The following is a 26,488-nucleotide window of genomic DNA, read 5'->3' as shown; positions in this document are numbered from 1 at the left end:
GTGCTGTGCACTACCATGTGGGAAACCTAAAATCAATCCAGATTCTCCTTATTTAGGCTGGAAGGTGGCTGATGATGCTATGAATGCAATTTTCACAGAGTGTGTTTCCATTCTTCTTGGTAGGATTTGAATAAACACAATCCGGGTTCCAGAGTTCTTACTGAGGAAAGACTGCACAATGGTTAGGTTATAGAGGGAGCAGGATTAGGAAATACAAGTAAGGGTGGACTCCAGGTAGCTGCAATTGAAGGATCATGGCACTGTAGCCCTAGCTAGGGCAGATTCTGATGGCTCTGGAAGCACAAAAAAATGTGCTGGGCCCCAAAATAAAGTAAAATCCACAGCAAAATGACTCTGCATAGTAGATGATGGCAGATGAGAAATAATTGACCCACCCAGTCTGTCTAGTTATAATCTTCTCTGGTTCTCTACTACTCCGTTGTAGATGAGTGCATACAATCTCATACTTAAACCAGTGTATTTTCCTCCTAGCCCCCATGTCTTTTATCTAACCTCTCAGTCTTGCTTCTGATAATGCCATTACAGTGCTAATGCCCCATACGTAATGTAACACCCAGGTCCTCTCACAGGCTTTAGGAATATAAAAAATGGTGGTAAATAGTGTTATAAAGAACAGATAGCATATTTGCAATCCAACACAAATTGTATGATTGAGAAAATGAAAAACAATTATAGAACACAAGGTGTGAAAAGCTTCAAGAAACTTAAATATCTACATTTAGAGGTAGATTTTAAAAGCCTGGTGCATGCCAAAATCTGGAGATGTGTGCGCACGGCCAGCTTACGCACACCCACCAAATGTTAAAAGCTGCAGAGATATCGCACATGTCTAATAAGCACATATCTCACTTGAATTTCAAAAAGGATGGGACATGGGCATTCTGGGGCAGCGTTATGGGTAGAACCAAGTATTTATGCACCTGGGCACACGCCCAGGTCCAGTGCCATGTTACTTTACTTCTGCTAGGGGCATGAGGTTTGTGTTTTTAAAAAAAAAATCAGTTTCAGAGGGGTTTAAAGGTTATGGGGTAAGTGTGGGGGGAGGGGAGTGCACAGAGGAGTTTGGGGGATCTAGCTCTTAACTGGACAAACTGGTGTAACTGGAAATGGTGTGGGCGCACTCCCCTTTTAAAATCCCCCAACTTATGCAATAGAATCAGGATTTGTATACCTATTTAAAATTAGGCGCACATGTACATGTGACAGGCTATTTTATAACATGCATGCATATGTGTGCGCAAGTTATAAAATTGCCATGTCCCTGGGTGCAGTATGATAATTGCCGTCCCTATATATAAACATAAAGTAGACTCATAAACTGATTCATTTTAATGATGATGCTTATTTATCAAACTCAGTATAAAAAAGCCATGGTTCTTCTATACTGCTTGCATTGGAGATAATCATTTTTTTGAAAATCACAATTAAAAGTAAATATAAATAGCTGATTAGTGAAAGTCACTAAGATGTCCTCCCTCTTCAGCCAGCCAGACCAGTCCAGATGCATGTGTTATGCCTCCCAATCAGCAGATGGAGACAGAGACTAATGAGTTTGCTGATCCCTTATAGGCTCCTGTGCTGACATCGGCCTTCCAGTTGTCTCCAGCAGGCAAACATCCCATGCTGTGAGCTGAGGCCTGGTTAGGCCTGGTGAAGAAGGTAGAAACTTGGGTGGCAGCTCCTTAACTGAAAGTCTTGTACTCCCTCCCTCGATTGAGAACAGCCAGTGGACCCAGGGGACTTCAAGTCATTAGAACAGGGTTTTCCAGACTATGGGTGCTGGAATTACCCTTCTTTCCCGCCTTCCTCCCCATGCTTTTTCTCTCCTCTTCTGTGTCCTTCCTTCCCCTTTAAACAAAAAAAAGACTAAACAAGACTCCTCTCTATTTTGTTCTTCTTTCTCCTGAGCCTTGTGGCTGTGCCTAGTTCTTGCTTGTTAAAGCTGAGTTAAAAAAAAAAAAATGGGAACGCTTTGCTGTCTGAGAGTCTGCAGGTTGAGGCAGGAGAGAGGTAAGGGAGGAAGCGATGGCATCCCTTCAGGAGTGTGGAACATGCTCAGTAGTTTGCAGTGCATGTGGATCATGCTGTCAGGGGGAAGCCTCTGTATATCTTGTGAGGAGGAGAGAGAGAAAGGGTAGCTCCTGGAATTGTCTGCCCTGGGAGGGCAGCATCAGCAGAATCTGCATGTTTGCCACCGCAGCGGTAACAGTGACCATATTGGAACTGCAAGAAGGGAGTAGCTCAGATAGAAGTACTCCTAGGCTGGTTCCAGCAGACTGGTCTGCGGCTCTTCCAGGTAGAGTTGCAAAGGAGTAGCTCCCATTTCTTCAGATGAGGATATAATTCCTTCCATCGCAAACATCATGGGAACAGAGCAGTGTTTGCATCAGGCTGTTGTTTTGAGAATTGGTGCCCAATTAGGAAGATCTCGGCTAGAAGAGCTTCTGTGCTGATTATCTTAGAATTTCTGCAGGGGGGATTGGATAAGGGTCGGCTTCTAACCCTCTAAGGTGTAGGTACAATTATTGTCTGTTAGAGACCAGTTGATGGGCAGACCTTATTTGTCTCTTCTGAATGTGTCTTGTTTCCTTCAAGAAGTGAAGCATCAGAGAATCAATACATCCATGGAATCGGAATTTGTGATGTTATAGCTGGTTGGTCATCTTTTTGAGCCTCTAAGAGAGGCACCACTTAAGCTTCTTACTCTTAAGATGGTGTTTTCTGTTGCACCTGAAGAATTTTGGAGCTGCAGGCTCTTTTTTTAGGTTCTTTTGATAAGGTGGTATAGACTCTCCTGGTTCATTTTTTCTTTCCTAAGATGGTTTTGCATTTTGTCATCCTAACCAAATGGTATTTCTCCCTTCCTTTCGAAGGGACTTGAATGGAGAAGAGTATGCCCAATTTTGTCATTTAAATGTTAGAGTTGTTCTACTGTAATTTGTTTACTAATAGTTTTATAACTCAGTGTCTCATTTCTTTGGTTTAGTGGTTCTAGAAGGATCGGAACAGCTTTGAAGGCATTGATAGCTTATTGGATAAGGAAGTGATAGGGGAAGGTTACATATCCAAGGGATTTACGCATCCCAAGAAATTTAGAGCATGCACTACCTGGGTGCAAGTAGTCTCACAGGCAGAATTTCACCTAGTGTCACCACTGGAGATTTGTAGAGTGGTGACCTGATTGTTCTTGTGTACTTATTCAAAGCACTATTGTCTTGACCCTAGAATCAGGGAAGAGACTTTCTTTGATTCAGTAGACTTGAGAATGTATTTGGCACTGTCACATCTAATAGAGGGATAGCTCGGGTAGGTTCCATGCATCTGGATTGGTCTGACTGGATGAAGGGAAAGAAGAAATCAGTTCTTACCTGATAATTTCCTTTCCTTGAGTCCAGCCAGATCAGTCCAGGACTCTCCCTATTCTACCAAGTGTATTATTCTCCTGATTCATTTTCAGAATAACTGCTTGTGTATGCTTGTCGGTGTGCTGAATATTAAGGTAATAATTTGCATTCCTTGATAAGATTTATGTCCTGTTTCTTGTTTGTTTCTCTCTTGGAAGCCCTCTGGTTTTTGCTTGGGGGGGGGGGGGGGAGTGTGTGATGGAAAGACTGGTGCAGGGGTGACCAATGAATATGCACAAGATAGATTTGCATGCATTGCCTCCATTGAATGCAGATCTATTGCATGCATATTCATTGTGGATATCCTGAAAATTAAGCCTACTTGTGGCTCTTGAGAACTGGAATTGGCCACCCCTGGTTTAGTGTATTGAAAATGTTTCTCTTAGCTTGTTACATAGAATACTGGCAGGCTGGTGTCAGCAAATATCAGCAAATCTGTTTAGCTTCTGTCTCAGTCTACTGGTTGGTAGGCATAACCCATGCATCTGGACTGGTCTGGCTGGACTCAAGGAAAGGAAATCATCAGGTAAGAACGAATTTCTCCATGCTGCCGAATTACTTTCAGTGCACATGTGTTGTGGACCTTGCTTCTGTCCAATATTATTGACAGTCTCTGCACAGTTGGTTATCTTGAGTTGTTGTAGATCATCTTGCTACTTAATGTCCCAAAGGTGCTTAGAGAAAGCTTTGCAAGGAAGTAAAATCTCTTAAATATGCTCATAACATAAAAATATCACATGCATGAAGATATACAAAGGTGATTGCGGTATTTTTGTGGCATTTTAAATCCCTGAATACTACTAGCAATTGGCAACAAATGAAACCAAAATATGGGTTAACAAAAGCAATTTTATGCAATCTTTCTGCAAATGTCAAATTAGAAAATAAATAAATACACACACACACATATATATATATATATATATATATATAGATAGATAGAGTCTGTCTTAATGAAGAAATTATGGGGCGGATTTTAAGAGCCCTGCTCGCCTAAATCCGGGCGGATTTAGGCGAGCAGGGCCCTGCGCGCCGGTGCGCCTATTTTACATAGGCGCACCGGCGCGCAGAGCCCCGGGACTCGCGTAAGTCCCAGGGTTTTCTGAGGGGGGCGGGCCCGGTCAGCGCGGCGTTTTGGGGGCATTTCGGCAGCGTTTTGGGGGTGGGCCCGGGGGCGTGGTTACGGCCCGGGGCGGTCCTGGGGCGTGGCCGCGCCCTCCGTACCCGCCCCCAGGTTGCGTCCCGGCGGCGCGCGGGGATTTACGTCTCCCTCCGGGAGGCGTAAATCCCCTGACAAAGGTAAGGGGGGGGTTTAGACAGGGCCGGGCGGGTGGGTTAGGTAGGGGAAGGGAGGGGAAGGTGAGGGGAGGGCAAAAGAAAGTTCCCTCCGAGGCCGCTCCGATTTCGGAGCGGCCTCGGAGGGAATGGGGGTAGGCTGCTCGGCGCGCGCCGGCTATACGGAATCGATAGCCTTGCGCGTGCTGATCCAGGATTTTAGCGGATACGCGCGGCTACGCGCGTATCTACTAAAATCCCGCGAACTTTTGCTTGCGCCTGATGCGCCAGCAAAAGTACGCCAAATCGCGCGGTTTGAAAATCTACCCCTATATGTATAAAATACAAAAAACGGAAAAAAAATACAAGTTTTACCATTGTGCTTTGTAATAATCCACACAGTTTCCAAAAACTGATGAGGCTATTGTCCTGGCCATCTCGTACTAATTGATGTAAGAGTTGTAACCATGGCTGCTCCGTGCAGGTTACCAGCTGCTTATAGCACTTAAATTGGTGAATTTCTTTTATATGTATTTAAAAAAAAAAATTCATGAAAAACATTGATAAAATCAGATTTTAAATAAAAATGTGTATTTTGTAGGAACTGGAAAATTGGGCTTCTCTTTTGTGAGGATCACAGCTCTTATGGTATCATGCAACCGGCTGTGGGTAGGAACAGGAAACGGGGTGATCATCTCTATTCCTTTGACAGAAAGTAAGTAGTGGAAGAATCCCTTTAATGAAACAGGCTACAGTGTCAAAGCTCACTTCAGAAGCACTATACACTGACTTAAAGTAAAAAATGCAGCATATAACTCCTGTTTGTTCCCTATTCTGTGCATGTGTTGTAAGGGAGAAATTGTATGTTCTGGGGTAATGTCTCTTCTGGAAAAGTACTGGATGGGGAAATCATGTTTTAGAACAGTGTAAGATGTGTTATCGTTTTTATATATCTGTTCGTACTTCATTTTTCCCTGCGGTTAACTTTGTTTTTTCCACATTTTGGGGGGGAAGGGGGTTTCGTGTTTCACTAATACTTAGTGCGCACTAACATGAAATTATAATTTTTCCTGAATTTCGGCGAATTATTGTTCATTTCGGGGTGCTCCTGAAACAGGATGAATTAGACAATTTAGTTGAAATTATCTAATTTGTCTAAAATGAATGCACATCTCTAGTATTTAATGTATGTATTCAGAGTGTTGAGTGGTTTGTTTCCTTGTTCGCAGCAAATGTATTGTTTTGCATGATGTGTTCCATTACATTGACCATTCTTAAAATGTCTGTCTTTTTTTTTTTTCCATTTCATAAGTGTAGAGGAAAGAGAAATGTTTTCTAATATTTCCAAGCAGCACAATGGAAAACATTAAATCATGCCTCAGCCCCATGCTCTCCAAAAAACTTACTCTATATCAAGTATATGGCTAGCTAATCTAAGATTTTAAGTAATGTCTAAAAGACATTGTACTACCAAGCTTCATAGGCTGTGGGGAAAAATTATGTTCCTTCTTAAAGCAGTGTTTATACATAGCTGATCAAAGGGTGGCTATATTATATAAGTAGGTATATAGTGCTTGCACATAGTGCTGTATATCTATTAATGATTCAGATCCCTGGGCCAAGGGATAAGTGCACAGTCACGGGTGAGGCCTGGCAAGAATCTTAGAGTCAGTGAGGAAAGGAGATTGTTTTATCTCTTGCAACACACCAAACCCTGTGACGCAAATGGCATTTTAATAAAAGTTTTGTTTATTTTGCATGTTGCATTTAACTGTTGCAGCTGAGTATGAGCTGTTTTAAGAAATACTTGTTTGTTTTTATCTTTTTAAACATTCCTGTCCTGAATATATATACTCGGCGTTGAGAAGGGGAAACTTTTTGATATTCTGCAAACAAAATGAATGCTTGATTTTTATTCTTTTCATGGGTTAATAGTATAACTGTATTTCTTGTACATGCTTGCACAAGACATACAGAAACAATCTAAAAGATTTTTCATTTATGTTATGTTCATGGAACATTCTGTAGCAATTTCAGTATTTTTGCTTTTACTTTGATGTATCAAAAGAAGTAAATTCTTTAGTACGCCACCTCTCAAAGAGATTCCGGCATGTGAGAATGATGGGTTCTCATTAATCTTTCTCCTGCCCTGTCCTGCTTGTCCATTTCTCCTTCCCTCCTTTCTCACTTTAGCTGTAATCCTCCACCAGGGACGTTTACTGGGGCTAAGGGGTAAGTGCCGATTCTGTCCACAAAACACTTCTCAGGCTTTTAATAGCCACTGAGGCTGTGACCCCCCTCCTCCACTCCTGTAGTTCACCTTGTCCCTTTTGTTTTTCCCTAAATGTTTCCCCCTCAGTTACTGCATTGCAGCAGGTTTTATGTTTGTCGAATGCCCCCGTCTGTTCAGCAGTTTAGCGTATTGTCATGCATTGCGGCTGTACTTTCCAACGTGTCTTTAATTTTTTTCCTTTATGTCAACATCAATGTGACACCATATCCTATGACTCTCATCCATTCATATCATGACCATCCTGTTAAAATAATAAAAAAAAAACAAAGCACATCTTTCACTCATGTATGGCAGTCCTTCTAATGGAGATGGCTTGTATGTCTAGCATGAGCAAAAAGACCTGTCTGTGAATTACTTAGAGAAGCAACCACATATTTATTGTGACTTAGCAGTGAGTGGGTGGCACTTCTGTAATGACAGTAAATCTCCAAGGCTGTTTAAATTTAAAAAAAAACTATATATATGTATATATATATATATATATAGATATATAGATATATCTATATATACACACACAAACATTTTTAAAGAAAATTAATTCTTGAGATTTTCATGATTAAATGTATTGGCACCAGTAATGTGCTGCCAATTTATTCTCTGTTGCGGGACTGTCACCAGCTCAGTTCCAGTAGGTAAAACATTCATTCTTATGAAATATATTTACGGGTTCTTAGGAGCCCCCAAGAGCTCCCCTCCAGCGCCTCCCTGATCAGTACTAAAATGGGAGCTCTCTTTAACCGCATGTCCCTGGCCACAGCTGATTCTGGGAGATAGGGGCATGGAAAGGAAGGAGGAGAAATCTTGGCAGCCCATTTAGTCGTTGCCAAAGAAGAGCTTAGCTTTTTGTTTGTGAACCAGCTTGCTTATAAGTGAACCAGCTTTCTGGAATTTTATGTCGCTTTATCACATACTTGTTGTAGATTTGAATTTTGCAGTGACACTCTTGAATATCAAATAGAAGCATATACCTAGGATTGTAATATTTTCAAGCTGGAAACTCCATTTATTTGAGCAACTGCCACATTTCTTTGGGAACAGCTTTCCATAGGCAGTTGCCATACCTACAAATCTGCTTCCTTACCACCTCTATGATTTTGCCATTGTCAGGAATACAGATTTGTTCAGGAAAAAAATTATAGAAAATTGGTTGTCAATTGTGCTAGATGAACAAGAATCATGCTCCATTAACTGATATATTTCAGATAACTAAGCATGCTCTCTTTTTTTTCCTTTCTTTTTCTTCCCAGCTCTGTCTTGGATTGGCAATGCCGCCTCTCCGTTTTTTAATCTGTTGGCTTTTGCTTTTAGATGCAATATAAGGTTCCTTAACACTGAAGTTTTTCAACAGCCTTTGGCCTCAGATGGGGAAATGCTATTTTGTTTGTGTTTCCAGCTAACAAAGCTCCAAGTACATCTGGAAATCGCCCAGGAAGCGTGATCCGTGTGTATGGGGATGACAACAGTGACAAAATCATGCCTGGCACCTTTATCCCATACTGCTCAATGGCACACGCACAGCTCTGCTTCCATGGGCACAGAGATGCTGTGAAATTCTTTGTTGCAGTGCCTGGTAAGTCTTTCTGCAATGCTGTGATGTAAACTTAACTTGAGAAACAGTTTTTGCTGTTCAGCTTTTTTTTTTCCCAGCAGTGCACTTCTGCCAGAATCCCCTTGTTAGTGTGGCTCTGTGCCAGTACCCTTTTGATGTGGGGTTTAGAGATATGAGGAAAAGTGAGACTACTCTTTTTAAAATAAGAGGCTATCCTTGAATTAAATTAATACATTACTGATTGAGATGGATGTTGAGTAAATGATCACATGGGAAGAGGTTTTGCTTTGCGTATCTGACGTCAACTGAGGTATATGTGCATTCCTCTCTCACACAAATGAAGCCTTGCACAAAGCAAGGTTAGCAGCTGATTTTTTTCTGAGGCTTTCTGGTATATTTTGTTTAAATGTAGAAGTTTGTTTTTTTTATTTTTTTTTTGCATTTTTCATTTTTTTTTTTTGTGGGTGGAAATAAATGAAAAATAAAATGCACACTCACTTCTTTCCTTGTTCCACACACACATACATGCACTCAGCTACACATGCACTCCTCTTCTTTTTACACACACACTCACTCTCTTCCAAACTCATACATACACAATCACTTCTCTCCCTTCCACACACAGATGCATTCACTCTGTTTTCTACACACACACACACACTCTTCCTCTTCTGTACATATACATGCAGACTTACTCCTCTACCTTTTCCACATACGCCCATAAATGAATACACTCACACACAAATGCACACTCATTTACTTCTCTCCCTCTTCCACACACACATATGCACTCTCATTCTCTTTTCTCGCCTCAATTCTTATTCCTTGTACGTACCAGGATCAGTCCAGGACACCTGGGTTGTGACTCCGCACCAGTACATGGAGACAGACTAAAACTTGTGGGCTGAGCCATATAGGACCCTGTGCCAATCACAGCCCCTCAGTCTTTCTCTGTCTCCAGTAGATGGTGAGGGTGCAGTCACAGCCCCTGCCTGGCATGATTTTGTTAGTCGGTCAGGTCCTGTTAATTTTTAAGTAATTCTGTGTTTTTGAGGTAAGCTTAGGTGAGCTTTTCAAAGTAGGTGTTTTCTTGTGCTGAGTAAAGTCTGTCCACCCTGCCTCCCAGGGGGGTTGTGAGGTTCTGAGGGGACCACCCCCCCTGGTTGAGGCCGCTTCTAGGGTCGAGGACCCGGCTTACCTAGTAGCAGCGTCAGGGGTGACACCGGGGAGCCCGGTTCACTCACCCCTGCAGGAACAGGGCTCCAGAACCAAGGACAGCTGCAAGTTTTGTAAAAAAAAAAAAAAAAAAAAAAAAAAAAAAAGGGTTTTGTTTTGTTTTCGTTGTGCCGGCTCTCCGTTTCCTCGCGTCTTCGCTCCGTTTAGGAAGGGGCGCCGGTAGCAGGAGGGAGGTCGCCGTTTTTGCATTTGGAATTTTATTTTGAATTTCGCCACGTTTCCCGCCCGTTTTTCGCCACGATCGCACCGGTATGCCATGAGGGTCGGTCTGCCGGGCCTGCGGCTCGGCAGCTCCTGTCTCACGGGCGGAGTAGGAGTGTCCGAAACGCCTCGGGGGGCCCGTTCCAGAACCGCGCGATCGCGCGCGGGGGGGCTCGGCTGATAGGCCCCAAGATTTTCCCGCTCTGTGCGAGTGCGGCGGCCATTTTAATTTCCGGCTCGGCAGCTCCTGTCTCACGGGCGGAGTAGAGGTGTCTGGAGCGCCTCGGGGGGGCCCGGTCCAGAACCGTGCGATCGCCGCCGCGCGCGCGCGCGGGGGGGGGGGGGGGCGGGGCTCGGCTGACAGGCCCAAGTTTTTCCCGCTCTGTGCGAGTGCGGCGGCCATTTTCAAATTCCAGCCGCGAAATCGCGCGGCTCACAACCGGGGATACAGCTCTGCCCCCCGCGCTTTCCCCGCAGCGGGGTCCGGCGGGGGGGGGGGTCCCCATGGAGGGGCCTCGATCCTCGGTGGCTACCGCGGATGATTCTTCAGATGCGAGGTCTTTTTTCGTCTGATTTTGCACTTCTGTCGCGCAGGGTTTTCACATATAAGCGTAATCAGCTCAGCCGGAGGGGCGTTGCGGGAGTTGGGCCACCCGCAGGGCGGCTCCAAAGAGAACGAAGACTGGCTCTCGGGAGCCCTCGCGGGGGAAGCTTCTGCCGCATGGCGTACCTCAGGAGTCTGAGACGGATTCTTCATCGGCAGTTGCCTCAGAGTCTCCAGAGGAGCCCCTGATGGGGGCCGAGGAGGCGGCTGCGGACAGTCCCGTCCAGCCCAGCGCGGGCAAAGGGACACTAGCCGTGGAGGGGGATGACCCCAAGGTGGTACGGCTATTTCGCAGGGAGGAAATGTCCCCGATACTTCCAGCAATTCTTCAGGAACTGGCAATGGAGGCTTCGCCGGTGGTGGCCCGTCAAGAGGCAAACATGGATCCGGTGCTCTTAGGTCTCACGTGGCCGGCAGTAGCATCGATAGATATCCCGTTCAGTGAATGGGATATGCCGGAGTTAGGATTGAGGGTCAGTAAGGCCATGGAACACTTTAACCGCTACCTGAGGATGCGCTGGGACTCCTTCGACTGCCGGAGGTGGATTCCACAGTCTCTGCGGTGACGAAGAGGGCGGCCATTCCGGTTGCGGGAGCCACGTCTCTCCGGGACTGGAAGTGCGACTCAAGAAGATTTTGAGGTGTCTGCCCTGGGTGTGCGGGCTGCCATCTGTACAACTTCGCTATGGAGCGAGTCTGCGCTGGGCCCAAGTTCTTCAGGCGAACGCAGATCTGTCGGTGGAAGAGGCGTCACAGGCAGATAGGTTGGAGGCAGCCATAGCGTCTGGGGCAGATACTCTCCACGATTTGCTGCGTACATCCGCTAGGTCCGGGGTGGCGGCTGTGGCAGCGCGTCGCCTGCTGTAGCTGCGCAACTGGGTGGCAGTTCGTCCAAAGTAGCTGCCCGAGGACAGATTCAGGACGCGCTCCTTCTTTTCGGCCAGATCCCGTTTCCGAGGGCCCAGGAAGTCGCGTCCTCAAAGGTCTACCGGTCCTTCTTATAGGTCAGCTTCCTCCCGAACCCCTCAGTGGCAGCAGTCCTTTCGGGGTAAACGCTTCGGTGGGCAGGGAGGAGCCCCGTCAGCGACGGGGCCTAAGTCTTCACAATGATACGCGGCCGGCCCATCCCTCACCTCAGCCCCAGCACGTCGTTTCCAACGTAGGGGTGCGGTTAACCTTGTTTGTCGAGGAATGGGCTAGGAAAACATCGGACCAGTGGGTCCTCAACGTGATACCGCTCGGCTACGCATTAGATTTTGCTCGTTCCCCAGCTGACAAATTCCTGGTCTCACTGTGCAGGCTCCCGAAAAAGAAGACAACAGTGCTAGGCACCATCCGGTGCTTGGAAAACTTGGGAGCCATTTTTCCCCGTTCCGATCGGTCGGCACGGCAAAGGACGTTACTCCATTTACTTCATTGTTCCACAGAAAGACGGCGCTTCTGTGCCAATCCTGGATCTCAAAGGGGTGAACAGATGCCAGCGTGCGCCTCACTTCAAAATGAAGACTATTCGGTCGGTGATCGCCTCGGTGCGTCCAGGAGAGTTCCTGGCCTCACTAGATTCCACGGAGGCATACCTTCTCGTAGGCATTCCACCGGCGTTTCAGCGATTCCTAAGGTTCTGCATCCTAGGACGGCATTCTCAATTCAAAGCTCTCCCGTTTGGGCTCGCAACGGCACTTCGTACTTCCACGAGGGTGATGGTCGTGGTGGCGGCGCAGCTACGCCGGGAGGGTCCTGAATGATTGGTCGGTTCAGGCGAAGTCCGCGGATCAGTGTCGGCTGACAGTGGCCTGGGGCCTACAGCTCTTGCAGCCTCTAGGCGGGGTAGTCAATTTCAACAAGTCAATTGGTACCCACGCAGCCCTTGGGATACCTTGGAGCCGTATTCGACGTCACGGGGCAGGGTATTCCTATCGCAGGACCGAAGGTGCAAACTGCAGTCTCAAGTGAGGTGCTTGCTGTCGCTCCGCATACCACGGGTCGGCGATTACCTGATGATCCTGGGTATTATGGCCTCCACTCTCGCGTTGGCCCCCTGGCCGTTCGCTCATCTACGACCATTGCAGTCGTCCTTACTATCCCGCTGGAAGCCGGTTTCAGAGGAATTCTACCGTCCACTTCCACTCGTAGGCCGGGCGAGATCCAGCCTGTCCTGGTGGCTCGATTCCAGTCATTTGACCTCTGGAGTGTCACTCCTAGTGCCCAACCGGACGGTGGAGACCACGGATGCCAGTCTCTCTCCGGATGGGGAGCAGTCTGTCTAGGAAAGTCAGTTCAAGGCCTATGGTCAGCGTCTCAAGCCCGAGGGGCTATCAACCGACTGGAGACCAGAGCGGTCCGTCTGGCGCTGCAATCGTTCCTACCTCTGCTGAGGGGACGGGCAGTCCGTGTTTGTCGGGCAACGCAACCACCGTGGCCTACATCAATCGCCAAGGCGGGACGAGAAGCCCACAGGTGGCAGAGGAGGCGCGGCTCTTGATGGCTTGGTTGGAACTAAATCTCGGCACCATCGCAGCCTCTCACATCGCCGGGGTCGACAACGTCCAGGCGGATTTTCTCAGCCGTCCTCATCTGGATCCCGGGGAATGGGAGCTGGCGGACGAAGCGTTTCGCCTCGTCTGCAAGACGTGGGGTATTCCCCACATGGACCGGATGGCCTCAGGCCACAATGCGAAGGCTCCGCGATTCTTCAGTCGGCGTCGAGAGTGGGGAGCAGAAGGGGTCGACGCTTTGGTGCTTCCCTGGCCGACGGATGTCCTGCTGTATGTTTTTTCCTCCGTGGCCAATGATCGGTAAGATTCGGCACCGCATAGTGTTGTACCCGTTCAACGTGATCATGGTGGCTCCGGTATGGCCTCGCCGTCCGTGGTTCGTGGACCTTGTTCGGTTTGTCGGTGGGGGCTCCCATGCGTCTCCAGGGATTCGCGGGGCTCCTCCATCGGGGCCCCGTCTGGAGGATGCGGATCCCTTCTGTCTCGCGGCATGGCGTTTTGAGAGGAATCAGCTAAAGAGGAAAGGTTACTCTGACGCGGTGGTGGCTACGCTGCTGAGGTCCAGGAAGCAGTCTACGTCCTTGGCGTATGCTTCGGTATCTGGTATTCTGGCTTTCTCCAGGCTGGGCTAGCCAAAGGCTTGGCATGCAGTTCCCTGCGGGTCCAAGTGGCGGCGCTTGGTTGCTTGCGGGTCCGGATGTCTCCCGTTTTCTCCGGAGGGCAAAGCATCTCGGTCCTCCATTGCTTTCCCCTGCACGTCCTGGAACCTTAATTGGGCCCTTTCCACCTTGTGCTCGGCACCGTTTGAACCCTTAAAGCGTACAACTCTTAAGGATCGCACATTGAAGACTGTATTCTTGGTGACAATTGCCTCGGCGCGGCGTTTTTCTGCATTGCAGGCTCTCTCCTGTGGAGAACCGTCTTTGCGTACTTCCGATTCGGGAGTATCCTTGCGGTCGATCCCTTCCTTTCTACCTCACGTCGTCTTTTCATCTGAATCAGTCAGCTGGGCTGCCCGCTCTGCGGACGGGAGCTCCTCTGATTCTCGAGCGAGGGTCTTACAGGGACTTGATGTGCGAGGATCCCTTCTACGCTGCCTGGAGGTTACTAATTCCTTTCGGATAACAGGTCATTTGTTTGTTTCCTTTTCGGGTCCAAAGTAAGGGGCCGCAGCATCCCGCACGACGCTTGCCCGTTGGCTAAAAGAAAAGAAACCATTGGTTCGGCATACCTCGTGCGGGGAAAACCGATTCCTGGGGGCCTCAGGGCTCACTCGACATGGTCTCATGCGGCGTTTTTGGGCAGAATTTTCGCAGGTGTCGCCTCAAGAGATTTGCAGGGCGGCTACCTGGAAGTTGTTACATATCTTCATTAGACATGACCAGGCTACTGATTCCGGGGGTTTTGGAGTGAGGGTACTCCGAGCGGGACTCTCTGCTTCCCACCCTCGGTAATTTAGCTCTGGTACATCCCAGGTGTCCTGGACTGATCCTGGTACGTACAGGGAAAGGAAAATTAGTTTCTTACCTGATAATTTTCGTTCCTGTAGTACCAAGGATCAGTCCAGGATCCCGCCCGCAGCGCTGCGTTGATGTAGCAGTGAGTCCGCTCAGCGTTTTATTAGCTAACCTGGTCGCTTGTTTCGCTCTCCTGGTTGGGGAGTCCAGTTTCGGAAGGGGTTTGACATTATGTTCGGTTTAATTAAAGATAGTTGATGGCTAGTTCTAGTTGCATTTCTACTTTGACATTACGTAAGACTGAGGGGCTGTGATTGGCACAGGGTCCTATATGGCTCAGCCCACAAGTTTTAGTCTGTCTCCATCTACTGGTGCGGAGTCACAACCCAGGTGTCCTGGACTGATCCTTGGTACTACAGGAACGAAAATTATCAGGTAAGAAACTAATTTTCCTTTAGCCACAGGAGCCTCCTTTTTCCCCAGGCCCGCAGGACATGCTCCACTTCCTCCTCCTCCTCCTGCAGTGTCTGGCTGCTCTGCCCATGTTTTATTTTCAGCGTGTGGCCTGATGTTGTTGCTCCTTCTCCTGTGTCTGTAGTTTCTTGTTTCCTGCAGGGGAGGGCATTGCTCCTGCTCATCTCGCTTTTCATGTCATTTTCCTGAGGCACAGGTGCTAATGCCTCTCCTTCCTTGAGCCTGCGCTGCTCCAGACCCTTTTTCTTCCGGCCTTCTGCAGCAGGGCACCCGAAGTTATCGTGTGTTGGCCCGGAGACCCGGCAATTTGTTCAGAATTCTGGAGTCTCCAGGCCAAATCCGGAGAGTTCCCGAGTATGCCCAGAGGATGACCAAAACAAATTAGCAGTGATGCAGTTCCCCTCCATCAATCCCTCCTTCTCACCCTTCATCTAATGCCTTCTCTTAACCTCCTCCCCTCTCTCAATCTCTGTATCTCTCACTCCCCAGCCCACCCCTTCTCTCTCACCTCTTCCAGTCCTTTTCACATCTCCCAGTTGATTCTCTGTCATCCGCTCCCTCTCACGCCATCTCCCATTGCCTCCTTTCTCTCATTCGCTCTCTCAAAACTTCCAGCTTTATCTCTTCCCTCCAACCCTTTTTTCACATCTCAATTCTTTTTACATTCCTCAGTTGATCTTCTGTCATTCCTTCTCTCTCACTCTCCAGAAGTAAGTAATCCCTCCCCACCTTATCCAACACAAAAAAAAAACCCCTCTTGCCTCTCATCCCTTTCTTCCAATAGCCCCTCTTCCAAGCATCTCACTGGCCAGATTCAATGATAAAATTTTCCTTTGGGCTCTGGGAAAAAGATGGATGATAACAGTGGGAAGAGAGAGCAGGCTGATGACAGGGGCAACATTTTTCTCTTGGTTAGGTTCAGTGGTTGGTGAGGAGAGGGCAGCAGTGAAAATCTCCACTGGCCATACATACAATCTTCCCCTTCTTTCATGGCTGGTCCCAAGCTGCTGTTGCAAGCAGATCACATCAGGCCCTGCAGCAGCCCTGACACCCTCCTTGCACAGGGCTTCCTGCAACTACAGAAACTCATGCAAGGACTGTGCCACTGCACAGAATATGAATGTGTGTTATTTACAGGCCCCATGCTGACTTCCCCTACTAATGCTGCTGCTGCTGGCACCTAAAGAGTGCGGTCACTTGAGGCACTTGTGACTCCCAACTGAAGGATGTATGACCCCATTTGGGGTCCAGACCCACAGTTTGGGAAGCCCTGGTCTAGAGGGTGGTTACTTAAATGGTCAGTGGTCTTCGTTCTAAAGGATAAGGGGATAGACTAACAGATTTAAACATGTATTACCTAAACCAGGGGGTGGGCAAGTCCGGTCCTCGAGGGCTGCAAACCAGTTGGGTTTTCAGGATACCCCTAATGAATATGCATGAAATAGATTTGCATACAACTGAGGCAGTGTGTATGCAGGTCTCTCTCATGCATATTCATTAAGGATATTCTGAAAACCCGACTGGTTTGCAGCCCTTGAGGACCGGAATTGCCCACCCCTGACCTAAACAAAAGGCATGATATGGGAGTTATGATAGAGAAATTTAATATTTCCAAGGTAACAATGATCAAGAGGTGAGCCTATTTCAACAGAAAGGAAACTCTGGAATTGAAGGGTCATGATGAGTGAAAGGGGGATAGACTTGAGAGTAATCTAAGGAAATATTTCTTTACAGAATGGGTTGTGGATGCTTGGAGATGGTGGAGACCAGGATAGTATCTGAATTCTGAATTCAGAGATGGATTTAGGATTTTGCTGCTCCTAGGCACTTTCGGTACCCTCACTTCCCCATCTCCTGTTATTGGATAGCAGAGGGCTGTTCTCTGCTGAATGCCTGCTGCCCCTAAATGTTTGCCGCCCTAGGCAAAGGCATAATGGGTGCCTATTGACAAAAACAGGGCTATCTGAATTCAAGAAAGCATGGAACAAGTACAGGGGATCTCTGAAGGGAGTGATGGGAATTGTAGAACTGAACACTTGATAATGGGTGGGCAGACTAGATAGCCTATATAGTCTTTCTGCCATTATATTTCTAAATAGAAAAAAAAATTGTTCATTTAAAAATGAAATCTGCTTATATTGCTAGTATTGCAGATACAGCTACAGCCTCCATGAGTATTATATATCAATAACCAAACTTAGCATGTGCAAATTAACTCTGCTCAGATCCAAATCCTGTAAGATTATTTTGTAAACACCTGCCTGACCTTAAAATTGTTCTATATTATATTTGCCTAAATGTGCTTTACCTAAACAGAGTTTATCTTACAGGTCAGGTGACATGCCCACAGAGTAATAGTGGCTCAGATGTATCTGGGGAGAAATCTGGGCCTTCTGCACAGGAATCCTCCAGTCAGAACCCTCTGAGATCAGTGCTGGTGATCAGTGGAGGAGAAGGTTATATTGATTTCCGAATGGGTAAGATATTACACATCTCAGTCTTTGATTTCAAACAGTAGCACCACCTGCATATTGTAGAGCCATTGTTTGCAGCAAATAGGACATCAGGCATTAGTAAATTTAAAAAAAACCCCAAAAAACCTGCTTGAACCAATTTTTTAAATGGTACTTCCAATGGAAATGTTCTATTTTCCTAGCATGTAGCCAGATGGACTCAGGACCAGTGGGGTTATGTGCTCCCTTGCTAGCAGATGGAATCGGAGTCAGGTTTTAAAGCTGACGTCATCCTTGATATACCCCTGCAGTGACCCTAGCCATTCAGTATCTCTCCGTCTCCTAGCAGATGTGGATTGTGCCTTCCCTATCAGCAACACAGTACTCTTTAGAAGAAGAAATTTTACCTTTAAATTAGAAAAAGATCAAGCCCCGCTCTCCTGTGGTGATACCTAATGGTCCCTCCCCCAGTTGAGAATTCCTGAGGCGATTTCAGAGATCCCTCAGAGGTGTGCCCCTCAGCCAGAGACCGTCTCTGTACTCAGCTGGTAAGTGCTGAGCCCAGGTAAGTAAAGAAAAATTCCTCTGATTCAGAGACATGGAAGGGCTTCTCTGGTCTTCTTGCTTAGCATGCCATACTGATGACGTTCCCGATCCCTTTAAGGCAACGGAAGGGGGATTCCGAGTGGGTTGAGCAGCTCCCGATGGGCTTGGCCCCGTTTCAGACTCGATGGACACTCCATTGGCCCTGGCAGCACCATCTTGTGCACGGTTTGGTGCGGCACCATTTTCCCCCATTGACCGTCTGTATGCGCGGTGGGGTCTCACCTTGGAGCAATACAGAGGCATTATGACATTTTCCGTTTTATTCACCATTCCGTTTCTAATAATTCCCAACATTGTTTGCTTTCTTGACTGCCGCAGCACACTGAACCGACGATTTCAATGTGTTATCCATTATGATGCCTAGATCTTGGGTGGTAGCACCTAATATGGAACCCAACATTGTGTAATTATAGCAAGGGTTATTTTTCCCTATATGCATCACCTTGCACTTATCCACATTAAATTTCATCTGCCATTTCGATGCCCAATTTTAGCAGTCTCACAAGGTCTTCCTGCAATTTATCACAATCTGCTTGTGATTTAACTACTCTGAACAATTTTGTATCATCTGCAAATTTGATTACCTCAGCTGTCGTATTTCTTTCCAGATCATTTATAAATATATTGAAAAGTAAGGGTCCCAATACAGATCCCTTAGGCCTTCCACTGAGAAAATTGTCCATTTAATCCTACTCTCTTTCCTGTCTTCTCACACACACACACATACACACAAACACACACCAGTCACCTGATCTCTCTCATGCATACACACACACACAGGCTTCTCACTTCCATGTTCTGTCTTACATATTCAGGCTTCTCCCTCCCATGCTGTGTCTCTCACACACCCAGGTTTCTCACTCCCATGCTCACTCTCTTCACATGCACAGGCTTCTCATTCCCATAATCTCTTACACACACATACACACACACACACACACAAAACAGTCTCTCTCTCATTTCCATGCTCACTCTCCACTTCTCAGGCTTCTCATTCCCTGAATCACATTCTTTCTCTCATATTCACACACACCAGTCTCTTTCTCTCACACACACAGTCACCTTACCAACCAGTATCTCTCTCATGCATGCACACACACACAGGCTTCTCACTCCCATGCTCTCTCTCACATAATCAGGCTTCTCACTCCCATGCTTTCTCACATACCCAGATTTCTCACTTCCATGCTTTTTCTCTTTCTCTCACACACACACACGTCAACCTCCCTGACTGTCTCACACTCTCACATACACATCAGTCATTTCCTTGAGCAGTCACTTTCATTGTCTTTCTCATATACACACACATCAGCGCTCTGACCAGTTTCTCTCAATCACACACATGCTCTCAGTCAAATACATTCTCTCACTTACACGCTGGCTAGCTGTTTCTCTCACTCACTTCCTCTCCCCCTCCCTGAGCACAAATGGTAGCTGCAGCAGCCTCCTCCAGCCCCTGCAGGCCAAGAAAGAAGAATCCCATCGGCCGCGGGAGGCTCATGCTGTCTCCTTTCTCGATTACCGGCTGCTTCAATTGCTCGGGGCCCGTTGCTGCAGCCGCCGCTGCTACTTTATCACGCGGCATGGCTCTTTCTCCTTCCCGCGCACCGCGTATCACTTCCTGTTCCGGGTCACGGGGTGGGGGGGCAGGGGCAGGCGCGGGAAGAAGAAAAGGCCAGCCACGGCTGCCACAGCTTTTTAGCACTGCTGCCGTTCCCACTGGGCTTGAATGTGCTGATAGCCTGGCGGCAACGGCAGCAGGGAAGAAAGAGCAGTGGGAGAGACCGGGAGCACGTGACACACCAGCCGGTGCTTGGCGACACATTGGTGTGTCGCGACACACCGGTTGAGAAGCGCTGTTATAAGACATTTGTAGGGAAACTTTAACAGTAACAAGACACCTATCTCAATGACCCTAGGTCTTAACAAAAGAAACTGTTTCCTTCTTTTTTGAGTTATTCTAGACATATCTGGAAAAATATTAACTTTATAACCCATAAAAGTTTCTGTACGGTGATGAAAGTACATTTTTAACGTCCACTCCTTATCTGCCTCAAGAAGAAACAATACTACCAATTGTATAGCCTCCCAAATCAAGTTCAAGGATACAACAGCTGGTCTTACCAAATCAATTTTTGAAATCTCCGGCAATGTAAACTTCTCTCTAACTCCAAGCTCCAACTCAGTGTTTCTGGCTCGTTCCTTGGCTCCCGATATCAACAGGGAAGGACCAACAATAGCCTCAGATGTCTCCACTCCACCCCGTTCACTCTGGGCCCGACCACCATCGAACTCCAGGACTCCAGGGACTTGGGTAAGAGGCCTGCCTTCCACTGGGTTGCCTGGGGCCGTTCGTTCTTCTGGGTATAGGGTAGTGTGTAACTTAAGGGAAGCGTCAGGTACAACTTCCTCCCAAACGCCACTCAGCGAGACTATTCCTGGCTCCAACATACCCCGCAGTATGTGAGCATCCATCAGGCCAGAAACTGTAGCAGAGGATCTCGACTGGGCTTCCCTCTCTTTTTTGCCCGCCGTTTCCTTGCAGAATGAGGCATTGAGGAAATAAAAAGAACAAGGCCCGACTGGAGCTACTTCACACACAGCCAACAGCTTCGGCCATCTTGGATCCTAAGTTACCTTCTCGATCTTTCAAGTGCAGGTTTAAAATCAAATTCAGTGAGAGTGCATTTAAGTGCCATTTCAGCATACAAAAGGGCTGCTGGTTTCACAAAACTCATTAATAGAGATTTATCAAAGGTCTATATAATTTTAAAACTCCAATAAAATCACCATTGCCACAGTGGGACTTAAATATAATTTTATGGCAATTAATGAAGGCATATAGCTGTAATGCACATGAAATGTTACATGGAAAGTGTTTCTGATTGCAGTTACTTCAGCAAGAAAAGTGAGTGAGCTTACAAGCCTTAGTTGACTACCCACTGTACACTGAAATAGTCAAAAATAAAGTGATACTTCAAACCCATCCAGAATTTTTGGCTAATGTGGTATCAAAATTCCATCTCATGCAAACTATAAAGTTGCTGACTCTTTTTCCAAAATCCCATCCAACACAAGAAGAGCAAACTTTAAAAGAATTTATCTGGATGTTTGAGGTGGAGTACAAACAAACACTGGATTGTAGAAGAGCACTCCTGTTTTACTTAGGTAGAACAAAACCATACAGAAAATCATCCCAACTGTTTGGTTCATATGATGTCAATAGAATGGGATTTCCAATAAAGAAACAAACCTTATCCAGATGGTTTACTCAGCATATTTTATTACTAAAATATTGAACAAAAATTGTCAGTCGGTAAAAGCCCATCAAGTTAGGGCAGTGACCACTTCTGTGTCTCACAGTAATTCCATATCTCTACTGGATATCCGTAAAGCAGCTACATGGTCCTCAATACATACTTTTACCAAATATGCCAAATATGAACAGTAGTTTTGGTCAAGCTGTGCTAAGAATTATTTTTAACTAGATCTTCAACTTCTTGCCATATTAACAGGTTGCAAAAGAAGAAAAATAATAAATTAACTTGCAACCCTCAGCTTTTGTAGCTGTATTGTCCAGCTTGTCCAGGGAGAAAGCGAAGTTGCTCATTTGTAACATGTTCTCCATGGACAGCAGATCAAACAGCCACACGGTCCCTCCTGCATGGCGGCAGTGGCACAGAAAATCCAGCACATGCTTTTTTAGACAGTCTGAGCTGGGAGAGAAAAATGCCCAATTCTGTGCCATCAGATGAAGTGTCACTCTCTTCTATGGCTGTTTGTCTGTAAGCAACTTCATTTTCTCCTTGTTAAATGGCAGCTTATGTGATTTGTACCAGACCATGACTTTAAGCAGCGGATGTAGCAAAGTTGCATTCTGCTGCAAAAATTGCTCCCGATATATTGAAAATATCTCACTGTATTTACTGGTAAAAACAAGATGATAAAGGAGCAGTTATTAAGCTTGCTACATCTGTCCCTAAGTGTGTGGAGATCAGAGAGCCTCTTCCAAAGTTATTCTATCACTGTCTGATTGGAGGAGTGTCAAACTCTGGTCCTAGAGAGGCACCAGCAGGTCTCTTCCCAATTTCCATAATGAATATTAATGATGATTTATTTGTATACAGTATTTTGGTATTCCTGAAAACAGGACATAGTGACCCTGGAGGACTAGAATTTGATTTCCTGGATATAATAACTGCTGGGCTATGCTTAGATTGGCAAGGTTTCATTCTCTGGCAATGAAGAATGTCATGATTTGGGGGCCAGCCCATCTGGGAGATCCAAGTTCATCTCTGGCTCTTTGGGCCAGCTGAGGCTAGGAATGCTGTGGCTACAGTATTCACAGCCCCCTGGGAAGGGAGCCAGTCCTGGTGGGGAGGAGGTTGAGACTATAATAGAGGGGGGGGGGGAATCCAGCAGCCAATGAATGAAGGCTGCTATGACCAAAAGACCCAGTACTGAGCATCTGTGATGCAGCATGCAATAGACTACTTTTCAGTCATACTTGTTACTGTTAATATTACTGTGTGAAATAGTGATTATCTCATTTGTAAGTGTTTTCAATTCCCATCTTTCTTAATTCTAGTAGCATGTCTGCATTTCTATGATAAAATAGATTCTGCAGATTAGAACAACAAAAGTAACTTAAGTTTCCCATTTCAGGTGATGAAAGCGGAGAATCTGAGCTCTTGGGAGATACTCTTCATCTTGATCCTCCCGTGGCCAAAGCGGAGCGCAGCCATCTGATTGTGTGGCAAGTTATGGGCAGCAGCGAATGAAAACAGCTGGAAGACCTCAAAAACACTTCAACTCCTCTGCATGCTTTAGTTTTGGGGTTTTTTTTTTTGGTTTTTTTTAATCCATTCCACTACACAGTTTTACAGCATTACTTTACTGCTAACAACGTCATGAAATCTACCTAGCTGTACAGTACTTTACAGGAGCTTGTGCCGTTTCACTGCACTGCTGTGTTATGTGGATAATTTCACAATGTTGAGAACAAATCATTGTTTTTGATGTTGGATGCTGAAACTTGGGATGGTGTGGGGGAGGCAAATTAACAGCCCCCCAAGCATTAGACTAGTCCAATAATGCAATTCAGTTTTTATAGGGTGTCACTGAGTTAATGTCTTTGTTAGAACTGACGCAGTATAATTTATCTATCCTAAACAATGTAACTTACTCCCATTGTATATACAGTCATGAATATTTCATGATCAGGGTTTCATCCAATTAAGACCAAGATTTTAAGTTAATTTCACACATTTTCCAGTCCTGGCAAATCTTGTTAATGTATTTGTGTTTTTCATGCCATCAACATGGGGAGGAGGGGGTTTGTTTTGTTTTTGAGAAGTTGGGCTCATCATAATTTGTGTGATGCTTCCAATGAGCTATACCGCTCATAGAGAGAACTGCCTCCCTCAACAGGTAAGGGTAGGGGGGCAATATTTTTTTTTTGTTGTTTTTCTTACACAGGCATCTCTATTTATTCTTAAAGTTCCAAAGAATATCCCCAGGCATTGCAATTAGTTTAAATCCGAAAACAGTTGTGCAGTTTTCTTGAGTATAGGATATGCATTTATTTTTCATCTTACCTTAGTATTATCTATCTCTACAGAATTTTTATCCATGAACAGTGCTCAAGTGAACTTTTGTAGCTGTCTAGGGGTAGATAAGACATACATGAGGAAGCAGTATGGGTTAAGGTTTTAAGCACATACTTAAATCTACTGTTCTGTAGAAGTCAGTGAGATCGAAACAGGTGTGCATGTGTAATTAAACTGCAACAGCATGCACAAACATAAGAAAAGTTTCCATTTTAGGTGATATTTACTTAACAATATGGAAAGTCTCCATTTTCAAGTATTTTCTCTGAAATTTTGAATCTGGTGTGTGTGCATGTCTGGAAGTGCTGCAGCCTTGGTGGGATCTATCGGGTGAGCAGAACTCTTTCATAGGCTGAGCAGAGAGTTTAGTGTATAGTCCTTGGATGAAAGCCCCAATATTTTGCAAAAATTAGATTCTTCTTTTTCAATGTATGTGACTTTTTTTTTTGTAAGTCATCTGGGTTGAAGTGCCTCTTTAAAAGAAGTAGTATCACAGCCTCCCTAGTTGCAAAACTGAATTGCAGCAAACATGAGATTAGGTGATATTTACTTAACAATATGGATTATCAAGACTGCTTGTTTACCTTATTTAAGACACTGAAAGCCATCTTAATCAATGAAGTATCAGTGGTTCTCAACCTAGTCCTCGGGACACATCAGGTTAGTCAAGTTTTCAGGATATTCACAATGAATACATGTGAGTTGGATTTGCATATAAAGGGGCATGCAAATTTGTCTCATGCATATTCATTATGGGTATCCTGAAAGTCCAGCTGGCTTTGTGTGACCTGAGGACTGAGTTGAGAACTCCTGCTGTTGTCATATCTCTCCTCTTACCTCTGGCTCTCAAACTTATCACACCACCAGCCACTGATATGATGCGCCTCAAAGCATTCTGCTGATGGCTGAGGACATGGATGGATTAAATGCAGGAAATGAGGGAGACCTTCCTAGCCATTGAACTGGATGCACTGTATTTTAGATATAATAAAAAATATGAAAAATGTTGTAAATAGATAAATTGAAAGACCCCTGGCATTTCATTAGCATTATGCAAGTGCCATGTAATCACATATTACCTGTGGTGGCACACTTTAGTTTTGCCCGTGGTAGGTGTTGGTGCTAATTTTTGCGTAGAATCACAGATACTCTGTTCTGCTAATGAACAGCATTTTAATTATTTCCTCTTAATCAGTGATAAATTGTCTTTGTTTTAAGAAGGCAGGTGCAGATGAACCTGCAATTGTCACTGACCTTCTTGCTTACCTCACCTGTAAACTTTAAATTCATTAGGAGATGCAGTACACATATTAAATCAGTTTGAGTCTGCAGTTCAGCTACTTAGGTTTTAGTTAAATATGTACTGTGTTTGGGATTTTAGTTAAGTTTTTTGGTTAAAGTACAGAAATGAACTGTTTTATCACTACCAGCACAGAAGAGCAAATCACACAAGCTTTGCATGCTGTTTTCTTGCACTTAAAATAAATCCCCTGCCCCGTGGAAGAACTATTATGGATAAATGGCCTGATTTTTTTTTTCAAGGGTTTTCAGCCATTATGTGCTACTGGGAAAACCTTTGACATTGTAACCCAGAGACTCTGCAAGTCTTAAGAATGGAATCATCTGATTCATCAGTTGTCATGCCACTTTCATCCAAATTGAAATGAATCTCTAGGAGCTTGTTCATGGTCCAAAAACCATTTCGAGCACAAAGAATGCTGCACATTATTTGTTGGGACTAAATGTGTTTGCATGGTAAAGGTTAGAGTGAAGTCTCTGAGCTGCTGTATGCCTTTCTTGTGAAGGTCTTCCTACATTTGAACAGATCTAGCTGGCAGAGAATAGACACTTTATAACATAGGCTGCCTTAGTAACAAAGATGTTATTGCTACTGTTTTATTAATGCTAACTGTTCTAAAAGAGCGTGTCTTTAAAATGTGTAACATAATATTTATTTCCATGTGAGTATTATACAGATTTACCAAAGGATTAAATATCTCTTTAAACTGCCCCCATTTCAATGTAAAATGCTTCCCAGAGGGTGAAATTATGGTCAGTGTGGTTCTTTTGCAAGAGTTGCATTTTTCTGAGGTTCCATCTTTCTGTAAAAATAAAAATCTTAAGTTGCACCACAAATGATTTTTCTATACACTAAACAAAATATGTATTTCTTCCACTAACACAGTTTCCTTTGATTTTATTGACATGCATTTTTCTAACTTTTAAACCTATTTTAAACATTTTACAGTCTGTAACTTTTTGTTGAAGTTTTTTTTGTCTGCTAGGCACTTTCTGCTGTATTTTATGTACCTCTGTAATTGAGTCGGATACTACAGCGTTAAACTTGCTGTTAAAAGTTGAGGCTTTGTTTCTCTGAGCAGGAAAAGCTCAATGAGCAGAACAGCTATTTCAGTATTTATTTCTATTATGGAATCCTTCGGGTTCAGATTGTAACTTTGTACATGAAATATATATAAATATGTATATGAAATATACATGGTATTGAGTAAGAGTGGTTTTTTTGTTTTTGTTTTGTTTGTTTTTTTACTTAGTTCAGTTTGCATCAAGGATCTCTCCGTATGAAGGGCAGGTCTACTTTACCAACATGTTTTTTTTTGCTTTTTTTTTCCTGTGGCAGGCAAAACTGAATAATGCAACATGGAAGACTTAGCCTGGTACTGGGCGCTGCCATGCAGAATATCCATGCCCAGTTTTCAGGCCCATCTTCCTGCTTCTCGGGTTGGACAGCCCCTGGTGATTTCAGGAGTCTCAATCATATCTCAGATAACACCTACTCACAAGGCCTGGTGC

At 45.2% G+C, this 26,488-nt stretch overlaps 1 protein-coding gene across 5 annotated transcripts in view; it reads left to right on the top strand.

The window, feature by feature from the left end:
• Positions 1 to 26,172, top strand: part of SPAG9 (sperm associated antigen 9) — a 279,218-nt gene extending 253,046 nt beyond the window's left edge. For 3 of the 5 annotated variants that reach the window (XM_029600655.1, XM_029600654.1, XM_029600657.1), the window contains 5 exons: positions 5,302 to 5,415; positions 6,894 to 6,932; positions 8,387 to 8,563; positions 17,340 to 17,486; positions 22,734 to 26,172. In XM_029600655.1, the coding sequence (XP_029456515.1) occupies positions 5,302 to 5,415; positions 6,894 to 6,932; positions 8,387 to 8,563; positions 17,340 to 17,486; positions 22,734 to 22,849 (593 nt within the window). In that variant the 3' untranslated portion in view covers positions 22,850 to 26,172. The remainder of the gene's footprint in view (positions 1 to 5,301; positions 5,416 to 6,893; positions 6,933 to 8,386; positions 8,564 to 17,339; positions 17,487 to 22,733) is intronic. The other 2 variants (XM_029600656.1, XM_029600658.1) reach the window with 1 other exon arrangement.
• Positions 26,173 to 26,488: the final 316 nt, after the last annotated feature.

Source organism: Rhinatrema bivittatum, chromosome 4, assembly GCF_901001135.1.
Source record: "Rhinatrema bivittatum chromosome 4, aRhiBiv1.1, whole genome shotgun sequence".
NCBI classification, from domain to species: Eukaryota; Metazoa; Chordata; class Amphibia; order Gymnophiona; family Rhinatrematidae; genus Rhinatrema; species Rhinatrema bivittatum.
Note: the sequence above shows the minus strand (reverse complement) of the source record. Positions and strands in the feature narration are given on the sequence as shown.